Below are 26,844 nucleotides of genomic sequence, written 5' to 3' on the forward strand. Positions count from 1 at the left end.
TCCGATAACGAACTCATGGATCCCACGGAGGACACGTTAGACCCCTAGGCATTAGAAGTCCAAGAGCCGGTTGTAGATCTAGGGTCTGGTATCAAGAGCTGCGGCCGAGGCGGACCACGGGCAAGCTTGACGAGCCCAGCCAGACTTTTAAATACCAGGGTTCTTAGGAACATAGGGCAGTGAAGGGGGGGGGCAACTTTAGGTGGCTCCTCGCTTCTTCCTTCCTGGAAAGCCGAGCCCAGCTTACCCGGCTCTCATATCCCCAAGTAAGAATGTCACTCGCGATTTCTCTGTGTCAGTCTACTTTGGGGAAGTCGGCAGCTATTATACTAGTGCATATCGCCCTGTGGCCGTAAAACGCGTCAGGCTCTCTCGGTTAGACTGCGGCAGCAAGAGTGCCAAACTTTCACGCAAGAAAAAAAATCCGTTGCTAGTTTGACTATTTAAAAAAAAAAAAAAAACTTCTCGCTGAATATTCTGCACCTATCGGTGATTTAATAAGATCTATTTAATAATTATGGGATATTAAGAAATAATAGCTTTTTTCGCACAGACAGGACAAGGTTTTTTTTTGTTTTTTTTTAATATTGGAACTAATGGAATATATCCGCCATTTTTTCTTTTATTTTTAATTATTTTTTTATATATAATGGAAGCAATGGAATATATCCACCAATTTTCTCCTATTTTTTATTATTTTTGTATAATTAGAGCAATTATTTACAGACTATCCGACTACAGAAATACGAGAAACTTGCACTCCTGATACATTCATTTATAAGAGTTTTTTTTTCAAATTTTTATTTGAGAAAATGTATAAGGATCGACACAGCTGAATATAAGGAGGAATATCATTCAGAATATGCGATCTTCACAATCGGTGACCAGCGACGGCAGTTTAAGAATCCTTGCGTCCCATGCATCACGTTGGCATTAAAAGGCACTTCGGATGAAATGTTAATACTGTTTTTTTTTTGTCCTTTTGCATTCAGTTAACAGCCCCCCCCCCACAAAAAAAGAAACTGTGCAATTCTTCTCATTTGATATGATAATTAACAGGAAAAAGAGACAAAAAAATCTGAAAAACGATGTTGCCTAGGAGATCGGAGACACAAAAAAAACCCAACAATTGGCCAACTCGAAAAAGACGACGTAGATCATTGAAATAATTTCTAGCGAAGTAAGACTCCAGGTCTGAGGAGTTCAGTCCACCTGAAGCCCACTGTGTCCATTCCAAGGATTTCTGGAAGAAACAGCCTAAGCCAAAGAACCCATCCCCCCAACACACAAAACTACTTTATTTCAGAGTAAAAATCCCATAGATAAAATATTTAAAAAAAAATTGCACTTAAAACGTCTAATAATGGATCTTCAATGGATTTGAGGTGAAAAACTGCGGAAAAAAAACCACTGAAAAATTAACAGCACCCTCGAGACCCAGAAAAAAAAATCCTAGCCTTTTTATTGTTGGTGGGGTAAATACATTTCTTTGGAGGGACATTGCTAATCCTTCAGCGCAGGGAAAAGATCCAGTCTCTGCGCCGGGGTGGGAGATGCTACCAGGAGATTTTTGATGGCACAACAGATGAAGAACAAAAACAAAAAAAAAAACCCCACCGGCGGTGGAATCCCCAGCGTGACGAGTGGGAAATCTTTGGTTTTTCCAGTTTTCAACGACAAAAAAAAAAAGTTATGAGAAACAGAAAATGTTTTGTTTTTTTTGGAGCAAGTTCAGGGAACGTCCTTCGGGGCTTTCTGCCGAGTTCCTCGAGCCGTTGCTCCTCGTATAGAAGAGACGGGACTTCCGGGAAGCGGGGGGCGCCGGCGGCCCGGAAGAGAGCTGGACCTCACGTGCGGAATCTTGTGCTTTTCTCTGAGCCCACGTCCACCGTGATGTTGGTGTACAGGGGGTGAAGGTCTTTGGACACGAGCGTATACTGGAGGGAGTTCATGCCGTCTTGTTTCCACGTCCGTCGGGTCTTTGCCAAAAGATTAAACCTAAAGAAAAAAAACAAACAAACCCAACGACTCAAAACAGGCATAACTTTTGGCACCAAAAACAGACTGGGTACTGTATGAAAGCTTCCAACAAGGGCCCCCGTGTTTGAGGAACGGAGATTATGAGCCGTAATAAGTATAACGAGCTTAATCTTTCATTTTGTTCTAGAATTTTTTTGCTATTAACTCTTCGATGGCCGCCACAAAGGACAGCCACTTGATTGCTATTTTGTAGAGTAACTGTGAATATTTTTCCGCCAGACCTTCATTAGAAGACCAAACCCCCTACATACATAGAATGTGCAGCTGTCGAGAAACATTGTATTGTGCAAAAAAAACTAAAAAAAAAAAAAAAAACTAAAATAAAAAAACACCTTTTGAAAACAGAAAAAAAACATACATTTTTTTTGTTTTAAAACTGGAATATTAAAAAAATATTCTCTTTAAACAAGCACTTGGGCGGACAAAAAAAATCCGGTTTGCACAAGGTATATCTGGCAGGCGACGTGACAAACGACTTTCCACCTTAACGGAAAAAAGCGCCGGGGGGGGGTTGGGGATTTTATGACAAACTGGAAACACACGGTAAAGCTTATAATCCTAAATACAAAATTTTTCCGGAGTAGAATAAAAGCCTGCAAGCACACGGCATTTTGGAGGGGGACGCAGTTAATACCGGGAAGTTAATACGTGTTGGAATGTCGGGTGACCCTGCCAGGGGGGTTTAGAAGAAGCGAGAAGCAGGCATGAGCTGCCCAGGCCAGAAGAAAAGTAACACGAAGCCCCCAATCCCCGTAAAGACCCCAAATTATATCGACGTCACGGCCCATAGACCGTATGCCCGACAAGTCTGTAGTTGGGTCGCTACAGCAAAATCTCTCATTTTCCTTCTTTTCGCTTTAAACTGCGAAGCACTAAAAACGTGTTCTTTTATCTTGATCTATACATTTGCTTTACGCGCTGGGTATTTTTTTTAGCACGCTTCCGTGTTGTGGGAAACGCGTCGCTTTCGGCATTTTGCTTTGGGCTATAAGAACCTGTTTGTGAAGGTCTTAAGAGTTGACTGTGAGATTTCTTGGAAGCGCGGGGCGAGGAGCTTGTAAGACACTGGCAAAGAACGTGTTGAAAAGGGAAAGAAAAGAGTGACTTTGAGGAACAGCGCTTCATGTGCGATTTATTACGCGTGTCGCCCTGGAGACACTTTGGCAGGGCTCGCTGGATGTCACCGTTATTGTTCCTGTCCTAGAGCGCCTGACACTTGTGCCGTAACACAAACCAGATGGCAGTAAAAGCTACGGGAGGAGCGACAGGGCTGGAGAAAAAGGGTGCTGTTTGCCGAGCCGTGGGCGCAGAAGCATCTGCCAAGTGCAAGTGGCCCTCCACGCTGCTAAAAGGGTTAATCCCGCCACTACCGAACACGTGACATCATAACCATCTAAACCGGGTCACTTCCTCGTATAGATCCCCTTACGCCACCGTGCAATAAGGGATCTTAAGGAATGTTGGGCAATGTCACCTTAGTGCGGAAGTTATGAAATTTTAAGGAAAAGAATGAAATGGAAAGCCACACCCCTTTGGGAATTACAGGTGCCCAGCGGGACCATTCACCGTTTCACTGACAGACAGACAGCTATACACGTGATCGGGAAACAGCCGCATTAGATCTGGAACGTCGATGCACAGGTTTGACCATTTTATAACAGAACAAAAAAAAAGTGCTTCTCACCGTCTGGGGTTCTGCTCGTTCCCCTTGTCCAGTCCGTGTTTAATCATTTTATATCGCCCGTATCGCACTGAAGGCCGGGATATTAACATGCCGCTGAGCGAGACTCTGTGGGGGGAGAACATGGGTGTTAAAGCCTAGCGAGAGACTGCAGAAACCGGACCGGCGTACAGAGCGCCCCGAACTCTTACCCCGGTCAGGGATCCAACTCAACAGAGATACGGTTCATTGAATGATACGGAACGATACGGAATGATTTAATCGCTGGGGGAAAAAAACGCCCTGAAAACACAAATACTCCAAATATCTGTACGAGGCTGCCGCAGACTTCACAGATCTGAGGAACCTCGTGAGTGTGCGGTGGCATCAAAACGCCGCACACTATGTCGTGTTACAAACTCATTAGCCATCGACGGATGTGTAATTAGGAGACGGGGTGTGGCCGTGCTATTACCTGATTGCGATGTCGTCATCTTCTCCCCCCCAGCCCCAGTAGTTATTGGGAAATCCGTTGATCTTCATGTACTGCTCGGGGGTGAGGGCAGAGACGCCGCCGAAATAGGACTTGTAAGGCAACCTGCAACAGCAAACGCAGAAGGTTTCAGTCGGCTTCCAGGAGTGCTCCGCTCAAGTGTACATGAAGTGGTTTACATGTTAAGGGCGAGGTAATGCGAGTGGGGTTGTTCAGAGTCAAAAGGTCACGAGCCGTTTCTGTCACGCACTTGTATCCGAACTTGTCCATGGCGATCGAGGCGTGTTTGGGGTGCTTGTCGCAGGTATAGAGGTTATGATCATCCTCGGGAATAAGGTCCACGTCGTGGAAGAACATGCAGTCCCAGTCCTCGTCCTTCATGGCTTCTTTGAAGCCCACGTTTAGTAGTTTTGCACGGTTAAACGTGCTATTACCGGCCTGAAAAGAGAACGCAACGCCAGGTCCGGTCAGCCATTAAAAGCCCAGGTGACCGGTGGCCATAGGAAGAAAGGCCCAAAAATAAGGTAAAAAGGTCTCCTTTCTATATTATACATACATTAAACTATATTTTCATTTAAGTCAATGCTGTTATACGGAGACGTACACGATATACTGCGTCTGGACGAAGCGTAGAGTAAATGTCACCTATGGGTTTGAGTCTCAAAAATAAATAAATTTAAAAAAAATATATAATTTTTTTTTTTACTAAATTCCAAAACTCTTACACCAATGACTTTCTACCAAGCGCGAAGCAGCTGATCCGTGACAGAGCAGGCCGAGCGATTCCGGCACTCGCCCGACACCCGGCAGCTCGTCTTTACCTGGTGGATTATGTAGATGCCGTAGTTGAGTTGCTGCCGCTGCAGGAACGGGTGCAGGTAGTATAACAGGTACTTAAGGTGCTGCTCGCGGTTTCGGTGAGGTATGATGACCGCTGTTTTGTGGTTGGACTCGCAGTCCGGGGGCCTGTAACGGCCGCCCTTGGTCACGAAGGGATTTTTGTGAATAACGTCCTCCAGCGCCAAGTTCTCCGGCAGGTTGACCCGGATGGGTCCTCCTAAAAACATCAAAGAACGGAACGTTACCAAGGAAACAAATTAAATCTGGAAAGTTCCTTAAAGGGCTTTGTGCTCACACCGAGGGGGATTTGATCAACTAACGCTGTCTACGTGGGACAGGACCCTTAACTCCCTTTGGATTGTAAACTCATTGTACAGCTCTGTGGAACCTGTTGGTGCTATATTATTATTGGTTCATACAGCGTCATCACATTCCGGAGCAATCATACAAACATATCGTTCTGATCTGTAAGGAGTCCGCCTGCTAAATCTTATCTGAATATACAACGCAGAAAGCACGCTGAGATTATGGTTGCTGTTTTGGGAATGGGGGTCCCGGGGAAGTTCTGCCGCAGTATAGGAGGAATAATAAACTCTGCGTATCCCACCCAGAATGTCGTTAACGGGGGGGGGGGGCTAACAAGACAGCTTAGCGGGAGGAAATGGAAGCCTTTCACCCAGTGCCGAGAGCGATCAGATGACGCTGTAGGCTCGACACGAGGAAGCTCTTCTCATTCATTTCGAAACAGGTTGTAAAACAAATGGAACGCAACTAGACCGAGATATGACATCACAGCAGAAGCATTTCTCAATTGCACCTTCCCCTGGACTCAAACAAGATTAAGGAGTGGATCGATCTCACACCCGCGTTTAAAGTTCACCCCCCCTCCGTAAGATAAGATCTTAAAACTCTCTCCCTTCTCCTTCCTTTTCCACACCCTTATTCAAGGCACTAGACATACACACACCCACCTCACGGCACACTGACAAACCCACAGTTTTGGGGACTACATGTCCTTCCTCGGTGTTCGAAGCCCCCCTGTGAGTATCGGGCATGACCTGCGGCAGACTGACGATGGGTCGGCGGGTATATTTATACGTATATAACGTATACACGGCTCTATGCGTTTGTAAGAACTGCTATAACTGGACCCCATTCTATAACATTGCATGAAAAAAACGGCCTGAATCTGAACTTTCTAGTCAGACCATTGATCGAGGCTGCTAGGCCTCCTTTCTTTTTTCACCAAGGGACTTCAGTAATTCACTCCTCCTTAAATGGAATGGCCTCCCATCAGAGGTGGTAGAGGGTAATACAGTGAGGGTATTAAACATGCATGGGATAGACATACGGCTCCTGAATCTAAGACGAGACCAACGACTGATTAAGGACTGAGGTCTTTACAGCGGGAGAGACGGGTGACTGGACGTGAGCGCTGTACGAGTTTAATCTCCTCTGCTTATTCCAGCGAAACGTTTTCTTTTTAATATTTCCGGAGCATCGATCGGGAAGCGAAGCGTAATGTTTAGAGGCAGCCCCGTGGGCTCTAATTATCTCCTCTCCATCACATAATCGGATCACAGAACAAAAATAACACAATAACTAAAACATTAATCAGAATTAGCAACGAGCTCATAGAAACAGAAGCCCAAGACGCCGGCGGTTCGTCATTAGATTGGAGATCTGCGGGGAATTACAGGAAGCAGAACACAAAGCGGGTCAACCTCCAAACAGCGACCCGCTCAGCGCGTCTGTCCCTGATAAACCTTAATCAGTCGTCGGTCTCGTCTTAGATTCTGGAGCCGTTTGCCGATCCCATGCGTGTTTAATCCCCTCACTGTTACCAGAAATGATCCTTTTTAACTGCAGAATTGCCCCGTTGTGGCTTCCTATTTGGACGCGCATTTAACGACCTCGCTGTGCTCGCCGTGACCTACACGACACCCGATGCTGAAGGCGCGCGCCACCAAGCTACGGGACCAGCAGCCCATCACGCCGGCCCCCAGGTCTTCTGTGGGCCGTAGATATCGGTTTGATCGGTGTGATCAGCAGGGGTGGGTTGTGGTATACGGCCCGCAGAAGACTTGGACCCCCGGCTCGTTGATGGTTAGAAAGCGACGCTCACACTCAGTAAAGCCCAACTCACCTGCGCTGCTAGGAGGCGACGTTTGGTATCAAGACATTTATTACGCAATCGATGACCAAAAATATCTGCTCTTAATTGTATTAAAAAAGGATTCAAAGTATTTACCAAAAGACCAAACTACATAAATATGGAGCGGGTAGTGGGTCGGGTGATGGTGGGCCAGGGCTTCTAAATGGCGGGTCTCGCTACGTCTCCCAACTCATGTTTTCACCTCCCTTTTACCTTTAACATTTCCGAGGTTCAGGGACTGTCGCGATGAGACAAAGGCTCGGTTGTAGTTTCTCTGACGGATGGCAGATTAAACGGCAATTTGTTGCCAGGTTGGAGAACTGTATGCAATTGTTTAGGACACCGGAAGCGTTAATGTATTACACAAGCGAAAACTGATTCTGTCGCTCCTGTTTCTATAAGGGAGGTAGATAAGTGGAACAGCTCCCCAGCAGAAGTGGTAGAGGGTAATACAGTGAGGGGTATTAAACATGCATAGGATAGACATACGGCCCCTGAATCTAAGACGCGACCAACGACTGATTAAGGTTTCAGCAGGAGAAACGGGCGACTAGACCGGGGCCGGATAACAAACACGCATCAGACGTGACCTACATGTACGTTACATGTTTAAACACGCGGAGAAAGACGGGAGACAGAACAGCGCAGGGCAGGACAGAAGCTTCCGGCATTAGCAGAGAAATCATATTTACCAATGAAGGGGGACGTCTCCGGGCAGTACGGCAAATCCTCCGCCGGCCCGGCCGGCTTGGCTATCAGACTCAGGTTGGCGTAGACGTCTCCGGGAAACGAGTTATTGTGGGGCGGAAAAACCACCACCGAGTTGGGTTTGTAAAAAATACCAAAGAAGTAGGCCATGCGCTTTCGGTATCCCTCGCGGTACAGCAGCGCCATGACCACCAGCTGGACGCACAGGAAGAGGAGCAGGTAGCGACCCTTGGCGATGGCCATTTTTTTGGGGGGGGGGTGCCAAAAATCACCAAATTAGAGACGGTTTAAAATAAAAATCGGCCAAAAAAAAAAAAAAAAAAGTTTACATCATTCTAGCTTCTTTCTCGATGGTTGCGCTCGCATTGGCTGCCGCATTCCGAGAGCCGGAGGATCCAGAAGAGCGCGGGCGACGCGGGTTGGGAGGAGGAGCAGAGGCAGCGCTGGGTAAGGCACATGCGGTACTCGCTTGCTGGTTCCGGGGCTCCCCTGTCGGCTGTTCCTGGGAGTAGCTCGAGTCGCGGGTGAAGTGGCCACGAGCCGGAGGTCCTCTGCCTGCAACTGAACGAGAAGAAGCAGATTCAGTGAGGATTTATGACATCACTCTGATCTGATGCCAGCTGTCACGCCCGGCAGACTCCGCGCAGGGCTACGATACAAGATAGCAATCGCCGTACGCTCTCTAACGGGAATATACATATATATGTGTAAAGATATACACTTTACGCATATCCGTAGATTGTAAGCTCTTGAGCCCACCTGCCGGGAAGTTTGTGTAAAAGTGCCGTGAGGCTAGCTGGCAGCTCACGAGCCGGGTTAACATCTTGCATTTAAAGCCGCACGCTCCCGGGGGAGGGGAGGGGGTAGTTGGGCTGATTTTTTTTTTTATTATTTAAATATTAACTCTGACTGCCACGTGTTACCTATGCTAGGTGCGGGGAACCCCCCCCCCATTTAAAAGACATTAAAGTGACCTTCGCTCCCCTCTTTGGCAATCAATCAAACCAGGTGACGCAGAGCTGACAATTTACAGGTTATTCCTGCTATTCATGCTTTTAATCTGTTAATTATTATTTTCAGACCAAAAATGTTGATAAACCAAATTTTTTTAAAAATATATATATATATTTATTAAAAAACATTTTTATTTATTTTTTAAATATTTTTGGTGCGAGTGATCGGCGCCATGTACTGAAAATGGGGGGCAAATAAGAAGAGGAAGCAAATTAGCCATGTTTGAAATAAATTCCAATATGTGAATAAAAACAAACTCAGCTTAATCTCACTAATAATCAAAACAGTGGAATTTACCAAATCCAAGGTAATCGTTTGCAAATTGCTAAAATACGTTAATTACCGGCAAGAAAAGGTAGAACGACAGAAGGATTACGGGGAGCGACAACAAGGAAAGCACAGCCGGCGCGTTCGCTATTATTCCGAAGAAAAGAATCTCCAAAAAGGAACAAAAAAAAAAAAACAAGAAAAGTGTAAAGTTGGTAGTTTTCTGATTTTCCAGCGAATTATCTGCCACGTCCAATCAAAACCACAAGCGACGGAAAGGAACGTTTGTATTTTTACCCGGATCCTTGTTTTTTGCCCCAATCTCAGGGTGAAGGGGCATATTCTCGGGGTCACACAGTCTGAATCTGACTCCTTCCTATCCCCCCCCCCTTGCTGCGATCAAACACTCTCCGATCGGTGCTTTTTCTCGCAGTGATGTCCCTGCTTGAACGCAGGTGACCCGAGCGTTTCTTTCAATAACGGCGAGTCGCTGCATAGAGTTCTCACAGCAGGCTATGAAAGGGTTAATCATGGAGGGACCGGCCGGTGTAGAAAGTCTCCGGGTACTTACCGGCTCGTCCCGTGACTCGGAGCGGCAGCTCTTCCGCTCTCGTCCGTCTCCGGGGAAGTCTTTGTTTGAGTAACGGGTTCCCTGTCAGTAAATCTCACCTAAACCTTCCGAGGAATGCGCGAGAAACCCCCGCCTCCCTACACGCTCGCTCCACCCCATATTTACTAAAAGCATGGATAAGTGGAGTCAGGGGAGGAAATACACGGATCGGATGGATCAATACATAGAACATGACCGGCACTAAATGCTTTTACATCTAAACAAGAGACTTGTAGGCTTGAGTGGCGTTGACAAGTGATGGGGGGGGGATTGTTCGCACGTTCGCTTCGGCCCCAGGGGTAACGACTCGGCAGCTCTTGCTCTGCGAGGAGAGTCCTGTCCGACGTCAGAGACGTACATTAAAAAGCATCATCCGGCGCCGTGATTCACGGCCCGCTATCTGCGTCGGCACGGGGTCCCTTCCTCATCCGGTCATTACCGAGCGCTGACCGCCGTATTCCCATACCTCGCGGGCCAGCGTGCGGCTTTAAATGCAAGATGTTAACCCTTTCTAAGAAGATGGCCGCTGGTTCGGGGTTTTTTTTTGTGGGGGGGGTGTTAAGTGCTGCGCGTGAATTTGCGTTAATGAAACGCGGCGGCAGGCAGGAGGCCGCTCTATAGCGTAAAAACCTTTGGTTCTTCGCTATTAACCTTGGCTGCCGGAAAAGAAGGGGTTGCTCCGTTTCTTTCTTATCGTCGCCCGGTTCGAATTACACCTCTATTGCCAAAACAGCGCAATCCGGCTCCTTACGCAACTTCAGATCAGGTGTGAGGATTAGTTTTCAGGGGGAGGGGGCAGATACTTATACGATATGTAATAACCTCGCGGAGAAAAGACATCACTTTGTATCTGGGATGTTTACAGTAAGGAACACGGATATCATCAGAAAGGTCACATCAACAACTATTCATTATTAATCACACGTGAAAAATGGGAAAGGTTTTCACACCTGCACCGGGAGGGCGGTAGATAAGTGGAACAGCCTCCCAGCAGAAGTGGTAGAGGGTAATACAGTGAGGGTATTAAACATGCGTGGGATAGACATACGGCTCCTGAATCTAAGACGAGGCCAGCGACTGATTAAGGTTTGAGTCTTTACAGCCGGCAGATTCTATGTTTCTATGAAATAGGTCCTCTTGTCTTGGCCACACGTTGCATTGTATGGATGCAGGAGGAATGGCCCGGAGCAATCAACGGTCTCAAGACCATCCTCAGGTCCAACCAGAAAAACCCGCTGGAGGGGATGGGGGTTAATTTTTTTCCTTAAGGGTGAAAAGAAAACCCCCAAACCTGTTGCAATGCAGCACATCGAGCTCGAGGCCGGGAGAAGCGGGGAGAAGCTGCAGGTGAGATCAGGAGTCCTCGTGCCAAGATCCCTGAGGTCTCAACCGACTGATTTCCATCGATTAAAAGCCCTATCGTGACCCCAGATGACCCTGACACAGGAACACGTCTGGGAGCCGGCTCTGTACTGTTATTTTTATACGGTTGGCCCCCAAGCGGGACATCTGGAGGTCCTGAGACAGATGCTGTGGAGTCAACACACGGTCCTTTCATCTTCAGCGAGATTCCGGAGATCTCGGAGGGATTAGGGGTACGAGGCACGGCCGGCGATGGATTTAAGGAGTTTGCTATTGAATTTGTTTGATACGGATAAGACGGCCGAGGAGTGTTTAGTTCATACAGGTCCGGGGTTGTCCCTTGCGGGTCAATCGCTACGCCTCAAACTTAAAAGCCAGGTGGCCGGATTCAGGAGCAAAGCGGATACACCCGATCCCACCCAAACTCAAAAGCCTTCTAAGGCTCCTTCTTATCAGATCCTCCACCTTCTGTTAATCTGTTGATCTGTTAACGATACCGGTTCCCGAGAGCCGGCGAAACAAGAGAGCTGCTGGAATCTGAATCTCCAAATAACTCAAAGCTTTCTTCCCCGGGGCAAAGAAGAGACACCCGAGTCTTCCCAACGAGCTGCGCCAGGACCACCCAGAGCCGGACCCTAAGCATTGTCTGCTGTACACTGTATATATTAATATGGATGGTCTTTGTGGGGTAGTCCGAGGTCTCCTCTCACCAGCGGATGTAACACTAAATCCTTATTGTCGCCCTCAGGCCAGGAAGCTCGTATAACTTAACATTTTTAATCGTCATTTGTGGTGGTAAATGGAAGATAAGGTTAATTCCACCAAATCCGAGGCTTCTGATAACCGTGAACCACAAACCGCAGAAAAATGACATCATACGAGCAAGGAGGTTCATGTCAACGAGAAGTCAATAAACATCTGGGCCAAGGAACAAATGTTTGCCTTCCTAACACAACATACATGCCTTTAGGGACCACGTTCTCGTCTGAAGCCAAGTAATGAGATTACACGCAGGAGTACGAGAAACTCATATTAGAATTAGGGACTTTTCCTCAAAACTCAAGCATCCTACCCATGCCTGCGGACCGCTTGCCCAGCTCCGCTAAGCTTGGCGTCGGCTGCCCGGCCAGAGACTCAAAACCCGCTGACTGCTGCAAAAAAGCGTAACTTTGATACGCCGATTCACTAAGAAGTCCACCGATTTGGTTTCTGACGGCGGAGTCCTTCTTGCGAATGTTGTCTCGGCTCGGGCTTCCCCCTCATACGGCGGCGGGGCGAGCTGTAAAGGACCTTTCGGGCAGCTCGGTAGTCTTCGGGGCGCTATGGCCGCTTAAAGGGGTATAAAGAGACGTTTTATCTCGCGCCTCGACGTCTTCGGCGGCATTAGATTTGTGCAAAAAAGCTACACAAGTGAAACATTAACACGCCGGACACCGAGATAACGCAGCGGAGAAGCACAATAGAGCGATAAATAAGCAAACAAACGGTCATGCGATAATAAAACCTTTTCTTACAGGCGAGTCTAACTGACGATAACAGCAGGGGTTAGCGTGTGTGCGTGCTCGGGTGTGATATATATATATTTATTATATATACTAATTATGTGGACCCCCCATTCTATACAAATAAATAAAAAATTCAAGTTCCTTAACATTCTGAAACTCAGGTTTCTCTGCCCGCCGCTGAACGCTGTAAACATTTACATTATTTTACGTGAAGCCTTGCGCATGCGGCACGCGCTCTAACGTGCGGCTTACTAAATCCCGGGATCAGTTTAATCCAGAGGCGTTAAGACACGGCACTCGGCTGCGTATATTTCAGAAAGATTCCCCGGATTAACGTATAGGCTGATGATACGATGTATCGCAAGTAATGATACATAGTCATCGCCATAGCAACCAAAGGACGGTTCCGCCTGATCGGACCATGCTTTTAATAAGGTTGTTTTCTTAATAAGGTTGTTTTTCTCCATCGAGGGACAATATAACTGAGTTCGCACGGTTAGGGCATTCGGGTCGTGCTTGTTGGTGGGCCCATGATCTGCATATCGTGTCACGGGGGTGGGGGGGTGGGGTGATCAACGTATAGATTCTGAAAGACGAACTGAAATCGGGACAGCCGATGGAGATGTTATCCAGAAGTGTCTCTGAGTTCATCGTTACACTGGAAACCTGGCCGGGTTCCCGAGGGGAAGGTAGACGACAAGCGCTCGATAGGAAATCAATCGACACGCCGGTCGCAATCTACAGACTGTCAATCACAGCCAATCCCATCAGGTTTGATAAGCAGACGCGCTTTGGATGCCAAGATTCCTAAAAACAACCTTCCTGATACTCGCGCAACGTGAGAGACGCGGGGGAAGTAATTCATTCACGATGAATCTACGCCTTTCCGTGTAAATGAATGAGCGAACTTTCCCTAAAAACACAGAGCACCGTTTAGAATGCCGCCCTCTTCAGCGCATTCCGTGAGAGTAATGTCGCGGATCACGCTCCTTACCGGCCTGTATTTAGGTAAAACCGGTGTGGCGCGCGGAGAACGTCCGCGTGACCTTTAAAGACTCCGCTACGGTAGAACGCTCGCCTAGTATTTTCTGGGAGCGTCCGTGAGACTTGTTTAGAACGTTGGAATCCCCGAGACTTCATCCCCCGTTGAGTTGGCCGTTCGTATAGTACAATCGAGGAGAGCTGATGTACCGGAAACCATATCTGCACGCAAAGCGTGGAGTCCAACCGTAGCCACGGAAACTCTACTGGGGGACGAGGCGCCGGGAACAGCTGCTGCTGCTGGCGCTCTAGTTTAGAACCGCGTCCCCTGCGCACAAAACGTGACAATCACCGGCGCTCGCTATTTGACTTTGAGGCGTTTCATTGACTTTTCTTCGCATTCCTCTCCCTCTTCACACCTTTTTTCTTCAGAATTCTTCCGAAAAAAGGTCCTCTTATCACGCCGGGGAGGGAGCGGCGCCAAGAAAAGCGATCGCCAAACACTCTTTTATTTTGAGAAGAATGAAAGTCAAACACGTCCGATCATCAAGAATTTTCTCTATTCTCTGACATTTTAACATTATATTTTTTCGAGTTATTTAACGACTGCCCCCCCGCCGTCAGTTTATTTTTCTAGATCAAAGAAGTGCGGTTGGCAAAGTTCCGGCTGCTCTTGGCCGCACTCCATTTTTACGAACGCCTCTTAAAAGTCTCACGGTCGGGGCAGCAGGCAGAACCGTTAACTCAATGTTGCTTGTTTTTTGAGACACGGCGGCTCGATGACCGACGGGCTCTCTGAAGTAACGGTCACGGTTTACAACGCGCTCACTCAAGCGAAGAGCGCGAACTCAGAAGCATCTTTACTGCGGAGATGTCCTTAAGGGACGCTCCGCCACCCAATGCACTTTAATGTATATAATAGCTGAGCGGTCTCTATAAATTCAAGTGAGCCCCCCCCCTTCACCATTGCTTTAAGCAGGGAAGCTGAAGTTGCAGAGCTTTAGCTTCTACCTCAGCTAAGTGCCCCCCCGCCTGTTGTTGAAGAATGCATATCACAGGGTACTCTAATAGGCATGCGTTTAGCGGGGCCGTTGGGGACTTTCCCTTTAAGATGACAGGCGACAGACTGATTATTAGAGGAAGAAGGAACATGACAGGCTTGGAACAAAAAGGGTCAAACCACAAACAAATAATGACTTGGCACCGAACACGGGGTTAATAATTACCCTGACCCGTAGAACGGTAAATACGCAAAATAATGAGAGATGGAAAATTCCCCCCGGGGCGTTCTCGCCTTCACATGGTAATTATTTAGTAGTTTCTTAGATTGTCTTAATCGTAGATTTCAGCCCAAAATGTGTGGATTTAATTGTGAAGATTCCACAGCCAAACACCCGAAGGACAGGTCAGACGGGGCTGAAGGACGTCGGGGACGGGAAAACGCGTCGGACGGCTCAGATCCACCATAAAATCCTTAAAAAATGTCCCTTCTCAGAAAGTGTGTAGATACCCCCCCAACCAACACGGGGCGCAGCAGACCCCCCCCCAAAACTGGGAAAAACAGACAGAGGGCAACACACAGAGCCCCCCCCTCACAGACCAAGGCAGGGGGCAACACACTGACTCCCCCCTCACAGACCCAAACAGGGGGGCAACACACTGACTCCCCCCTCACAGACCCAGACAGGGGGGGCAACACACTGACTCCCCCCTCACAGACCCAGACAGGGGGCAACACACTGACTCCCCCCCGTCACAGACCCAGACAGGGGGCAACACACTGACTCCCTCCTCACAGACCCAGACAGGGGACAGCACAGACCCTCCCACAGACCAAGACAGGGGGCAGCACACAGACCCCCCCCCATAGACAGAGGGCAGCTGACACCACACCCCTCCCTGGATACACTTACGTTGTGTGCTGTCCGTTATGTCAGGGTGTTTCCGTTCCCTCGGACCTGTCCAGCACCCCCAGCTCCCGGGCCGTCCCAGCGTGGGGAGGAGGGATTGGAGGGAGGGGGTCACGTGAGCAGGGTCAGTGGTCTCTGATGGGCGGATTAGACAGCGGGTGAGGGAATGGGGGGGGCTCCTGGATCACGTGCTCAGGGGCGGACCGCACTGGCACGCGCCCGCCCTAGCTGAGCACGTGACATCTCACCGTCTCTCTCTATCTCTCGGGTGGGCTCGCGCTCCTTCGCCTAGCAAGCACGCGCTCGTCACCTGATTGGCCAGGAGCGCGCTCCCTCGTCGGACATGCTCAGTCTCAGACAGCATCCGGTGGTTGCTGTGGCAACGAAATTAAAGGCAAATGGGTGGTCTGTAAAGATGTCTGGGAACTGTCAGCCCCTGTAACCCCTCACAGGGCATTAGTACCAGGGGGGCATTAGTAACAATGGAGCCCCATTAAATAGTCGATTATTTTAGAACGCAAGGGCCGTGGATATTATTTATCCGGTAGAGACCTTTTATTGGGTCAATATATAACTGTATGTAGTCATATGAGATCACGGGACCTCAGAAGTCTCTTCTACAGATGGAGAAAACCTCAGCAGTCCCAACAGCTAATCCTTTAAAATGCTGGCCCAACAAAAAGCATCAGCTTCCTCTATTATGTATGTTGACATACCTCCCAACTGCCCTGTTTAGGAGGGGCAGTCCCTCTTTGGAGCCCTCGTGCCTATCTTACCTCCTCTGTACCCTCTTTCCTCTAATCTCGACTTTTGTTTTCTGATTTGAAATCCGGTAGTCGCAGGGACACCTCGCCCCAAACTAATGCACTGAGCCCTTTTTACGAGCAAGCTAAACATCAACAGACCATAAAATCATTTATCTGAACTCATAAACCCGATGTTTTCTTATCTTCCCCTCATTTCCTTAAGTAAATAGTTTTTTTTTTACATTGGGAACAGAGCCAGATCACTAACAGCGGCTCCTAACTGCATTTATTTGATGTCATTGTATTTATTTCTTTTAGACTAGAAAGAAAGTATGACATCGTCGCCTCGGGCCGGTCACCTAAGGAGTGAAGGCTACAGTAACCAAAAGACGCTCAACTTTCTGATGATTGGGGCTTCTTCACCTTTAGTTTTTTGTTGTTCAAAATTCTTTTGTTTTTGTTTTGTTTACATTTTCGCTTTTTTTTTTCTCCTTTTCACTGTTTTTCTCCTCAATTTGCACTTAAAGGAACACTCTAGCCATCGTATGAACTTCAATGCATAGCTCCTACTGGGAATGCTCAGGATTTGCTTCCCAGGGTTTTTGCCCCAATCTCAGGGTGAAGGGGCAGATGCTCGTGGGTCACACAGTCTGGAGGTGACTCCTTCCTATTCTACCCCCCATTGTCATCTTATATAAGTCTCCCATATAAGGGCTCTTTTGTAAAGCTATTAGTGTGGCACTAATTACGTTATTACACCTAACTGTTAATTATAAAGTCATTGAGGATATTTTCCCTCATTATAAGGGAGTTGCCTTTAAACTGGACAGTGACTGCTGTAAGTTAGTAAATTAGGTGGCTTTCCAGAAATCTCCCATATTTAACCATACAGCATACAGAACCAGTTTGGCCATTTCTACAGCAGAAGCTCATTGGTGTTGGCCCTTTGTAATGAATGCACAATGCAAACTCCTGCGTTAGAGAATAAATGTTTGAACACTTAAGTTATGTTAAGATAAACAATCTCAAGAGGCAGATACTTTCTAAGTGTTGAATATGTACAAGGAGGGGCCCCTGGGACTGGTTGTGTATTGGCCCCAGCAGCTTCCAGTCCGACCCCCACGAACCTTGGGACGCACCTCGCTCGATTGTACAGCGCTGCGGAATATGACGGAGCTTTCCGAAAATAGCGTCTTATTATTATTATTATTGTGGATAATTTAGAAAAACAGGCATTTATATATTTATATCATTTTAAAAGGACAGAAGTAAACTAATGTTAGGGGCCATAGCAGTGTAGCAAATGAGACATCGGGGAACAAATGCTACAGAGGGGAGACTGCTTACCCCATCAGCACTTGGGGGGTTAACAGATCTACCAACGAGACCTAAATTTGTCTTTCCTTTAATGTGTTAAATATCGGACCTAAAATAACGGTCAAGGCCATCAGCTCCCCGTACTTGCCGGTCTGCCGCTCCAGCTGCTTGGATATGCCCGGCCGCATCAGGTGGCCGCTGGACTTGTAGCTCCAGGGCCGCCTTGTGATCGCTGGCCCTGCTCCAAGCTGCACGTATCGTCACAAAGCCACGGACAGATGGGACGACCAGTTAAAATGCTATGTCTTGGACATTAATCATGGGATGACACCCCACGCCCTGCAATGAAGCTGCAGCTCGCGCTGTGGGGGGGGGGGTAAAGCAGGCAACGGTAAGCAAACAAAGGTTTCTAAAGAGCCGTAGAGCTGAATAGAATTCTAAAGAGCTGGTCCTCCCTCGCAATACAAGCTGTGTTTAGATTGTATTTCTACGGATATTTGGAAACCTGTTGAACCAGGCAGATGTGGCGCAGAAAATATAACAATTCGAAGAACTAGAACTTAAACCGATAAGTGATTTATTCACCGGGCATTAAAGTCACCAGATGCCCCCAGGTGTCTGCTGGACCCGGTTACCAAAGCATCCATCATAAAAAAGGAACAAAAAAGGAATGAATTTATAATTAATTATGAACGGGAAAAGCCACAGAAAGTGAAGGTACGTGGCTTCCGAGGAAACATTGTTTGAGGTTCTCATAGTAACGCATTGCGCGTTCTGTCCTCGGACGTCACATCGGAGCAGGGGTGAGCGTAGTGTTCGTGGCACCTGGGTGCAGTATATCTTCAGTGCCCCCTGTGATGGAGTGTGTGACCGAACTGTCCATCACTGGGGCCCCTGGAGAGGACTGAAAGCAAGCCTGCTACCTACAGATTATGGACCCTGTCTCCCTGCCCTGGCGAGTGGGACTGTTGTCCTCGTCTGGGACCCGAACTCCCCAGTCTCTAAGTGCACCCCAGGACTGGTTAGTGGGACAGGTGCACCTCTAGGAGCGGCGGAGCTGTGCTCTCCGGTTGGGGTCTGGCCCCAGTTCTGTCTTCTTTTTAAAAGGGGAGATATGTGACAGAATGAGCTGCCATACAAGGCCCCAAGGTACTCAGAGATGGCTCCAGCCTGGCTGTCAAACAAAGATAGCACAGGTAGGAACTCCATTGTTTAATTAATCCCATCAATAGGATTGCTGCCAGGGGATTAAAGGCTGGTTTGTCTACAGGCACCTATTTATCCATGTTAATGAAGTTCTGTGGATATATGAGTCTATGTTTTACAACAATAAACTGTTCATTCCTGGTGTACTCAATTCAAGGTAGTTGGCTGGCTGGTGCTGGAAATTATTCCGGGGACAACAGGAGGATACATGTGGGTGATCTCTGAGAGTTACTACAGCTCTCTTGGTGAACCCGTTACACCCCCCAGTACCAAAACCATGAAAATCCTAACTCGTTCTAACACCACACACACACACACTCATTTTCCTCCCTCCTCTCCCTCGCACACACTAAGCCTAGGTTAGATATATTTACACTCACACATGCTAACACCAAACTCTAACGTACACACACTCTAACACGATACATTAACATACACCTTCGAAATTAACACACATGCTAACACAATACGCTGACACACACTCTAACACCATACATTGACATACACAAACATGCTAACAGCATACACTCACACATGCTAACACCATATACTAACACACGCTAACATCATTCACCGTTTTTTTTTAAATTGCATCATTATGTTTTTGTTGCTTAGTTTTTAGGTGTAAGAATTGAAAAGGTCAGCTCAGGGCAGGAGAGACATTTAAAAATTACCAATAACTTCACCAAATACTAATTCTAATTTCTTCATAACTGTAACATTAACCAAAACTTTCATTTTTTACAATCAATTTCATTTTTTTTTTATATATAAAAATGAATCGATGCGCAGTTATTTAAACATCTATGTATGCGGAGCTCGCACGAAGTTCATTCAAGCTCACTATTTATTCTATCTCCTTCATCTCGGTTTCCTTGTTTGCCGTCTGCTTAGGGCATCAAATATTTATGTTTCCCAGCTTAAAAGACACCAGCCAGTAACAATATAGCTATTTAACCAATTGTAGCCCAGACTCGTTAGAGCGAATACACTGTAACCACAAGAGATGCGCCGTGATCCATCGTCGTACCCATATCCTGCTTGAATCATTGACACATCCGGCACGGGGCGAGCATCACGACATTCGGTAAAACCCTCCCTATTACTCCACCTGACATCGATCATCTTTATTTTCCGACAGCTAAAGGGATCACAATCCTGTTTGCCTTTACATACGCGGACTTCCGAATTCCGTAAGGCGTAATATTTCATGGTAAACATTTATTAAAGGGGATAATAGCTTTAGTTTTTGTCTGCGTTCCCCAGTTGCCAATGCATGGGGGCATTCTGCAGACACCCCCCCATTTGTCCCCCCACAGCTGCCCGGCAGGAGATGTGTTTGTCGGCCGGTTTAATGGTTATATCTAAGAAGAAGGCTCTTTGTCGGACTCTTTTTTCTTTTTTAATCGGAGCAAAAATCCGGGATTTTTTTTATTAAATGAGGGAAAGGAAACCAAATTTCAAAGAGAATCCGAAAAACAGGAAACAGATGCTGCGCAAGCCCAGGGTTTTGGAACAAAGCTTCAGGGGAACCAGATGGCCTCGTGGAGTTTGTCGTGAAAATTGGAATGGTCTAATTTGAATACTTTCAATGCAAATAACAGCTTTGTGACCTAAAAGGTCATTATTGCGTTGTCACCATAGGTTACGTAATACACCAAAGAGTTCTAGGTGGGGTAACGATACGGGTATTAGCTCCGATCCACGAGGGCCAAAGTGCCAGTAAAAGTATTTAATGTTAGCGTTTTCTGCTTCTACAGGTGCACATTTATTTGGGAAAATTGTAATGTAAAGACCTTTTACTTTACTGAGAGGTTGGTAGATTAGTGGAACAGCTTCCCAGCAGAGGTGGTAGAGGGTAATACAGTGAGGGTATTAAACATGCATGGGATAGACATATGGCTTTGAGTCTTTACAGCAGGAGAAACGGGAGACTAGATGGGGGCCGGATGGGGCCGATCTGCCGGCAGGTTCTATGTAAATATCTAATTTAATTTAATTACTCTCTACTGCTGTCTCCACCTTCTCTCCCTCTCACCTTCCTTTAAATTAAAATTAGAAAGTTGACAAACAGGATGATGTCATTGTTTAAATACTCTCGCCAGGGGACTGTGAGGTCATTGTTCATACGTATCAGGTATTGTGCAAAATGAGCCTATTGTATGCAACTAAATTTGGTTTCAGCTTCAGTCTCAGCATTCGATGAATAATTTTTGAGTCTAAATCCCCGACACACCCAGCATTGAAATGATAAGAATCCATAAGATGACCTTACTCAGAGGTGATTGTTCCGCTTTAGAAGACCTGTTTCCTATTCTTCCATCTTAAATTTTATGTTATAAAAATATAGAGGAGCTTTTTTCAGTTTCTATGGTAACAACCTATCAGTGACTGCTTTTGTATCACATGATAAGTGTTCCCGGCAAAAATGCGACGGAGGCAACATGCGCCACGATTAATGTAAAGAAAAATGCTTTTTTAGATGCGTATTAAGATACCCCTATTTGTAAAATGTAAAGGGACCCCGTGGCGCTCGTATGCATGAAGGTGTATGTAATGGCCGGAGTGTCCCTTTACCTGGGTGATTGCTATCCTCGCATTAATTACATGAGCCAAGAAACTTGTGTAACTCCGAGATTGCAATGAATGTGGCTGTTTCTGGCACATCTTGTTTCGGGAAATGCTACACCTCGGAAGCTTAGGGCACGGCCCTTCCTCATTTTTAACTACTTACCTCTTTGAGGGTTGAGCAGGGTCATGTGACCTGTAGTAGCATGGTTGTGTGACAGGCTGAGGCTTAAGATGGTAAGTGAGTAGTGTGTATGTGTGTCTTAGTGTTTATGTCTCTGGGTATGTTAGTGTTTATGTCTCTGGGTATGTTAGTGTGTGTCTGGGTATGTTAGTGTGTGTGTCTGGGTATGTTAGTGTGTGTGTCTGGGTATGTTAGTATGTGTGTCTGGGTATGTTAGTGTGTGTGTCTGGGTATGTTAGTATGTGTGTCTGGGTATGTTAGTGTGTGTGTCTGGGTATGTTAGTGTGTGTGTGTCTGGGTATGTTAGTGTGTGTGTGTCTGGGTATGTTAGTGTGTGTGTGTCTGGGTATGTTAGTGTGTGTGTGTCTGGGTATGTTAGTGTGTGTGTCTGGGTATGTTAGTGTGTGTGTGTCTGGGTATATTAGTGTGTGTGTCTGGGTATGTTAGTGTGTGTGTGTCTGGGTATGTTAGTGTGTGTGTCTGGGTATGTTAGTGTGTGTGTCTGGGTATGTTAGTGTGTGTGTCTGGGTATGTTAGTATGTGTGTCTGGGTATGTTAGTGTGTGTGTGTCTGGGTATGTTAGTATGTGTGTCTGGGTATGTTAGTGTGTGTGTTTGGGTATGTTAGTGTGTGTGTGTCTGGGTATATTAGTGTGTGTGTCTGGGTATGTTAGTGTGTGTGTGTCTGGGTATGTTAGTGTGTGTGTCTGGGTATATTAGTGTGTGTGTGTCTGGGTATATTAGTGTGTGTGTCTGGGTATGTTAGTGTGTGTGTCTGGGTATGTTAGTATGTGTGTCTGGGTATGTTAGTGTGTGTGTCTGGGTATGTTAGTGTATGTGTGTCTGGGTATGTTAGTGTGTGTGTCTGGGTATGTTAGTATGTGTGTCTGGGTATGTTAGTGTGTGTGTGTCTGGGTATGTTAGTGTGTGTGTGTCTGGGTATGTTAGTGTGTGTGTGTCTGGGTATGTTAGTGTGTGTGTCTGGGTATGTTAGTATGTGTGTCTGGGTATGTTAGTGTGTGTGTGTCTGGGTATGTTAGTGTGTGTGTCTGGGTATGTTAGTGTGTGTGTGTCTGGGTATGTTAGTGTGTGTGTGTCTGGGTATGTTAGTGTGTGTGTCTGGGTATGTTAGTGTGTATGTCTGGGTATGTTAGTGTGTGTGTCTGGGTATGTTAGTGTGTGTGTCTGGGTATGTTAGTATGTGTGTCTGGGTATGTTAGTGTGTGTGTCTGGGTATGTTAGTGTGTGTGTGTCTGGGTATGTTAGTGTGTGTCTGGGTATGTTAGTGTGTGTGTCTGGGTATATTAGTGTGTGTGTGTCTGGGTATGTTAGTGTGTGTGTGTGTCTGGGTATGTTAGTGTGTGTGTGTCTGGGTATGTTAGTGTGTGTGTCTGGGTATGTTAGTGTGTGTGTCTGGGTATGTTAGTGTGTGTGTGTCTGGGTATGTTAGTGTGTGTGTCTGGGTATGTTAGTGTATGTGTGTCTGGTTACGTTAGTGTGTGTGTCTGGGTACGTTAGTGTGTGTGTCTGGGTATGTTAGTGTGTGTGTCTGGGTATGTTAGTATGTGTGTCTGGGTATGTTAGTGTGTGTGTGTCTGGGTATGTTAGTGTGTGTGTGTGTCTGGGTATGTTAGTGTGTGTGTGTGTCTGGGTATGTTAGTGTGTGTGTGTGTCTGGGTATGTTAGTGTGTGTGTGTCTGGGTATGTTAGTGTGTGTGTCTGGGTACGTTAGTGTGTGTGTCTGGGTACGTTAGTGTGTGTGTCTGGGTACGTTAGTGTGTGTGTCTGGGTATGTTAGTGTGTGTGTCTGGGTATGTTAGTGTGTGTGTGTCTGGGTATGTTAGTGTGTGTGTGTGTCTGGGTATGTTAGTGTGTGTGTCTGGGTATATTAGTGTGTGTGTGTCTGGGTATGTTAGTGTGTGTGTGTCTGGGTATGTTAGTGTGTGTGTGTCTGGGTATGTTAGTATGTGTGTCTGGGTATGTTAGTGTGTGTGTCTGGGTATGTTAGTGTGTGTGTCTGGGTATGTTAGTGTGTGTGTGTCTGGGTATGTTAGTGTGTGTGTCTGGGTATGTTAGTGTGTGTGTCTGGGTATGTTAGTATGTGTGTCTGGGTATGTTAGTATGTGTGTCTGGGTATGTTAGTGTGTGTGTGTCTGGGTATGTTAGTATGTGTGTCTGGGTATGCTAGTGTGTGTGTGTCTGGGTATGTTAGTGTGTGTGTGTCTGGGTATGTTAGTGTGTGTGTCTGGGTATGTTAGTGTGTGTGTCTGGGTATGTTAGTGTGTGTGTGTCTGGGTATATTAGTGTGTGTGTCTGGGTATGTTAGTGTTTGTGTCTGGGTATGTTAGTGTGTGTGTGTCTGGGTATGTTAGTGTGTGTGTCTGGGTATGTTAGTGTGTGTGTGTCTGGGTATGTTAGTGTGTGTGTGTGTCTGGGTATGTTAGTGTGTGTGTGTGTCTGGGTATGTTAGTGTGTGTGTGTCTGGGTATGTTAGTGTGTGTGTCTGGGTATGTTAGTGTTTATGTCTCTGGGTATGTTAGTGTGTGTGTCTGGGTATGTTAGTGTGTGTGTCTGGGTATGTTAGTGTGTGTGTGTCTGGGTATATTAGTGTGTGTGTCTGGGTATGTTAGTGTGTGTGTGTCTGGGTATATTAGTGTGTGTGTCTGGGTATGTTAGTGTGTGTGTCTGGGTATGTTAGTATGTGTGTCTGGGTATGTTAGTGTTTGTGTGTCTGGGTATGTTAGTGTGTGTGTGTCTGGGTATATTAGTGTGTGTGTGTCTGGGTATATTAGTGTGTGTGTGTCTGGGTATATTAGTGTGTGTGTCTGGGTATGTTAGTGTGTGTGTCTGGGTATATTAGTGTGTGTGTCTGGGTATATTAGTGTGTGTGTGTCTGGGTATGTTAGTGTGTGTGTGTGTCTGGGTATGTTAGTGTGTGTGTGTCTGGGTATGTTAGTGTGTGTGTCTGGGTATGTTAGTGTGTGTGTCTGGGTATGTTAGTGTGTGTGTGTCTGGGTATATTAGTGTGTGTGTCTGGGTATGTTAGTGTGTGTGTCTGGGTATGTTAGTATGTGTGTCTGGGTATGTTAGTGTTTGTGTGTCTGGGTATATTAGTGTGTGTGTCTGGGTATATTAGTGTGTGTGTGTCTGGGTATGTTAGTGTGTGTGTGTGTCTGGGTATGTTAGTGTGTGTGTGTCTGGGTATGTTAGTGTGTGTGTCTGGGTATGTTAGTGTGTGTGTCTGGGTATGTTAGTGTGTGTGTGTCTGGGTATATTAGTGTGTGTGTCTGGGTATGTTAGTATGTGTGTCTGGGTATGTTAGTGTTTGTGTGTCTGGGTATGTTAGTGTGTGTGTGTCTGGGTATATTAGTGTGTGTGTGTCTGGGTATATTAGTGTGTGTGTGTCTGGGTATGTTAGTGTGTGTGTGTCTGGATCAGGATCTGGCTCGGTCTTCTCGATGGATTAGCACCGTAGCCCGTCGAGAGGTAGCCAAATACGGCGCTGTAATTGTCCTGAAAAGGACAATGAGTGATATAGCGGGCCCCTGAAGCATTAGATGAGACTTATATACAGTTCAACAATGAAAGGGCCATAAATCACAGTAACCTATCCCCGCCCTGCCCAGACAGCCCGGCGCCATACTCAGGCCACCAAGCCCCGCAACGTCCGTATAACCCCAAACCGCTGTTTTCGGAGTGATCCCGAGGGAGTGGTGGTGATACCGATCGATAGCTCGGGGTCCTTAGAATATTCTGTCCAAAAAGCGACACGATCCGCTGTGGGAACCCCAAGCGGTAGCAGTTTAAAGTTTCCACGGAACGGACCACTCTCCTGGAAGTCACAGCGACTGGAGATCCATCGGATTGGTCTCTACCCCACCACCTGCGAGCTAACTCCATGAAGGAGCGCTCTGGTGTGGTTCTAATGTACATCCAACGATATTTATTTGCAGCACTTGTAACAGCGCTATGGAATTTGCCTTCTCTTCAAGCGTCCCCAGAATAAATCTGCACCTCCTGCTTCAGTGTATAAGTGGGACAGCTCGGGGAGAGCTCCAGGTTTTGGGGTGAAACAGCTCATTAGCGTAATGCCCCAATCGGGGAAACATTCTTTGCACGAGCGATGATGTTATACGAGGTCGCCCTCTAGTGTTTCGACGCGCCACCGCAGGACATCGCAATCCACACATCACTGCCGCCGCGATATCGTCGGGGAATTATAGAAAACGAGCGGATTCACCCGAAAACAGAAGAGCTCAAAGGTCTACCCCTTAATTAAACAAGGAAGAGGAATGCAGGGGGTTAATGGGGGAGATCGGACCATACCTGGGAACTTCTGAATGGGCTGAGACTGAGACTGAGCCCATCGTGAAGATTCTGCGTAGAGTCTCGCCAAAATGTGTTACTACGGGTCGTCATGGAAACCTTGACGTCATTGTTTAAAGAGAGTTATCTGGGTCACCTGCTTTCAAGCAGGGGTATCAAACACAACACACTGAGAGCACTTGGGAGTGTTAAATATGATCGCAGCAGGGGGTGGGGGGATAGGAAGGAGTCGACTCTGGACTGCGTGGCCCTGAGAATCTGCCCCTTCACCCTGAGGTTGGGGCAAAAACCCTGAGACTCCGGGGCAAATCCTGAGAGTTTGTGGGTATGAAGACAAACGCTAGACAGAAGGGGCTTTTAATAGAAGGAAGGACTGGGGTAGGTGGTAGCTTCGTGGAAGGCAAACACATGATCATGACTAGAGGGGCAATTTTGGTTTAGGTGTGGCGGGGGGGCACATTACCAACACCTTTTACGGGACTTTGTGACCCACTGATTTATTTCTGGAACCGGGCGAGGCATTTACCAGAAGGTTGCCTTAATTTATGACTCATTTTCTTATTTTTATAATAAATAATATATGAGGTTTTTAGGGATGTATAACAATTATTAGCTAGAGGGACTGTGGACCCAAAATAGGACACCTGGTAGGTATACCTAAAGCAGCCTGGCATTTAGTGAGTATTACCCGTCAGTGACAGCTCCTTAACCCTTTAAAAACAAAGCTCAGGAACTTCATCACTAACCACGGAGCCATTACTACCGCAGGAAATGCGGTCACACATCGTTCACTCACTTCCGCTTTGCCAGGCAGCTCAAAGCGAGGCTCGGCACGCAGAGTAAGGGCAACGAACTACATCTCCCAGCATGCCCTCCGCGGCAGACAAGCGCCTGACTGACTGGGGCGGCCCGCAGTGCATGCCGGGAGCTGTAGTTTATGCGGCGTTAGAAGC

General features: G+C 46.9%; 1 protein-coding gene across 1 annotated transcript; it reads right to left on the reverse strand.

Moving 5' to 3' along the window:
- Positions 1–1,709: 1,709 nt before the first annotated feature.
- On the reverse strand, positions 1,710–8,151 carry LOC128470358 (beta-1,4-galactosyltransferase 3-like). The gene is made up of 6 exons (XM_053452235.1): positions 7,881–8,151; positions 5,015–5,250; positions 4,444–4,631; positions 4,176–4,298; positions 3,725–3,829; positions 1,710–1,998 (listed from the first exon to the last, which is right to left on the reverse strand). Exons 1-6 carry the CDS (start codon positions 8,137–8,139, stop codon positions 1,848–1,850), a joined length of 1,062 nt encoding a protein of 353 aa, XP_053308210.1. The 5' UTR covers positions 8,140–8,151; the 3' UTR covers positions 1,710–1,847.
- Between the last annotated feature and the right edge of the window lie 18,693 nt (positions 8,152–26,844).

Source organism: Spea bombifrons, chromosome 12 (assembly GCF_027358695.1).
Source record: "Spea bombifrons isolate aSpeBom1 chromosome 12, aSpeBom1.2.pri, whole genome shotgun sequence".
In the NCBI taxonomy this organism is placed as follows: Eukaryota; Metazoa; Chordata; class Amphibia; order Anura; family Pelobatidae; genus Spea; species Spea bombifrons.

What these genes read in the sequence shown, in the direction of transcription:
- LOC128470358 (XM_053452235.1), bottom strand. Translation starts at nt 8,139, where the DNA reads ATGGCCATCGCCAAGGGTCGCTACCTGCTCCTCTTCCTGTGCGTCCAG. An exon ending in ATGGACAAGTTCGGATACAA is followed by an intron (nt 4,299 to 4,443) that starts GTGCGTGACAGA and finishes TTGCTGTTGCAG; the next exon opens with GTTGCCTTACAAGTCCTATT. An exon ending in GATGACGACATCGCAATCAG is followed by an intron (nt 3,830 to 4,175) that starts GTAATAGCACGG and finishes CTCCCCCCACAG; the next exon opens with AGTCTCGCTCAGCGGCATGT.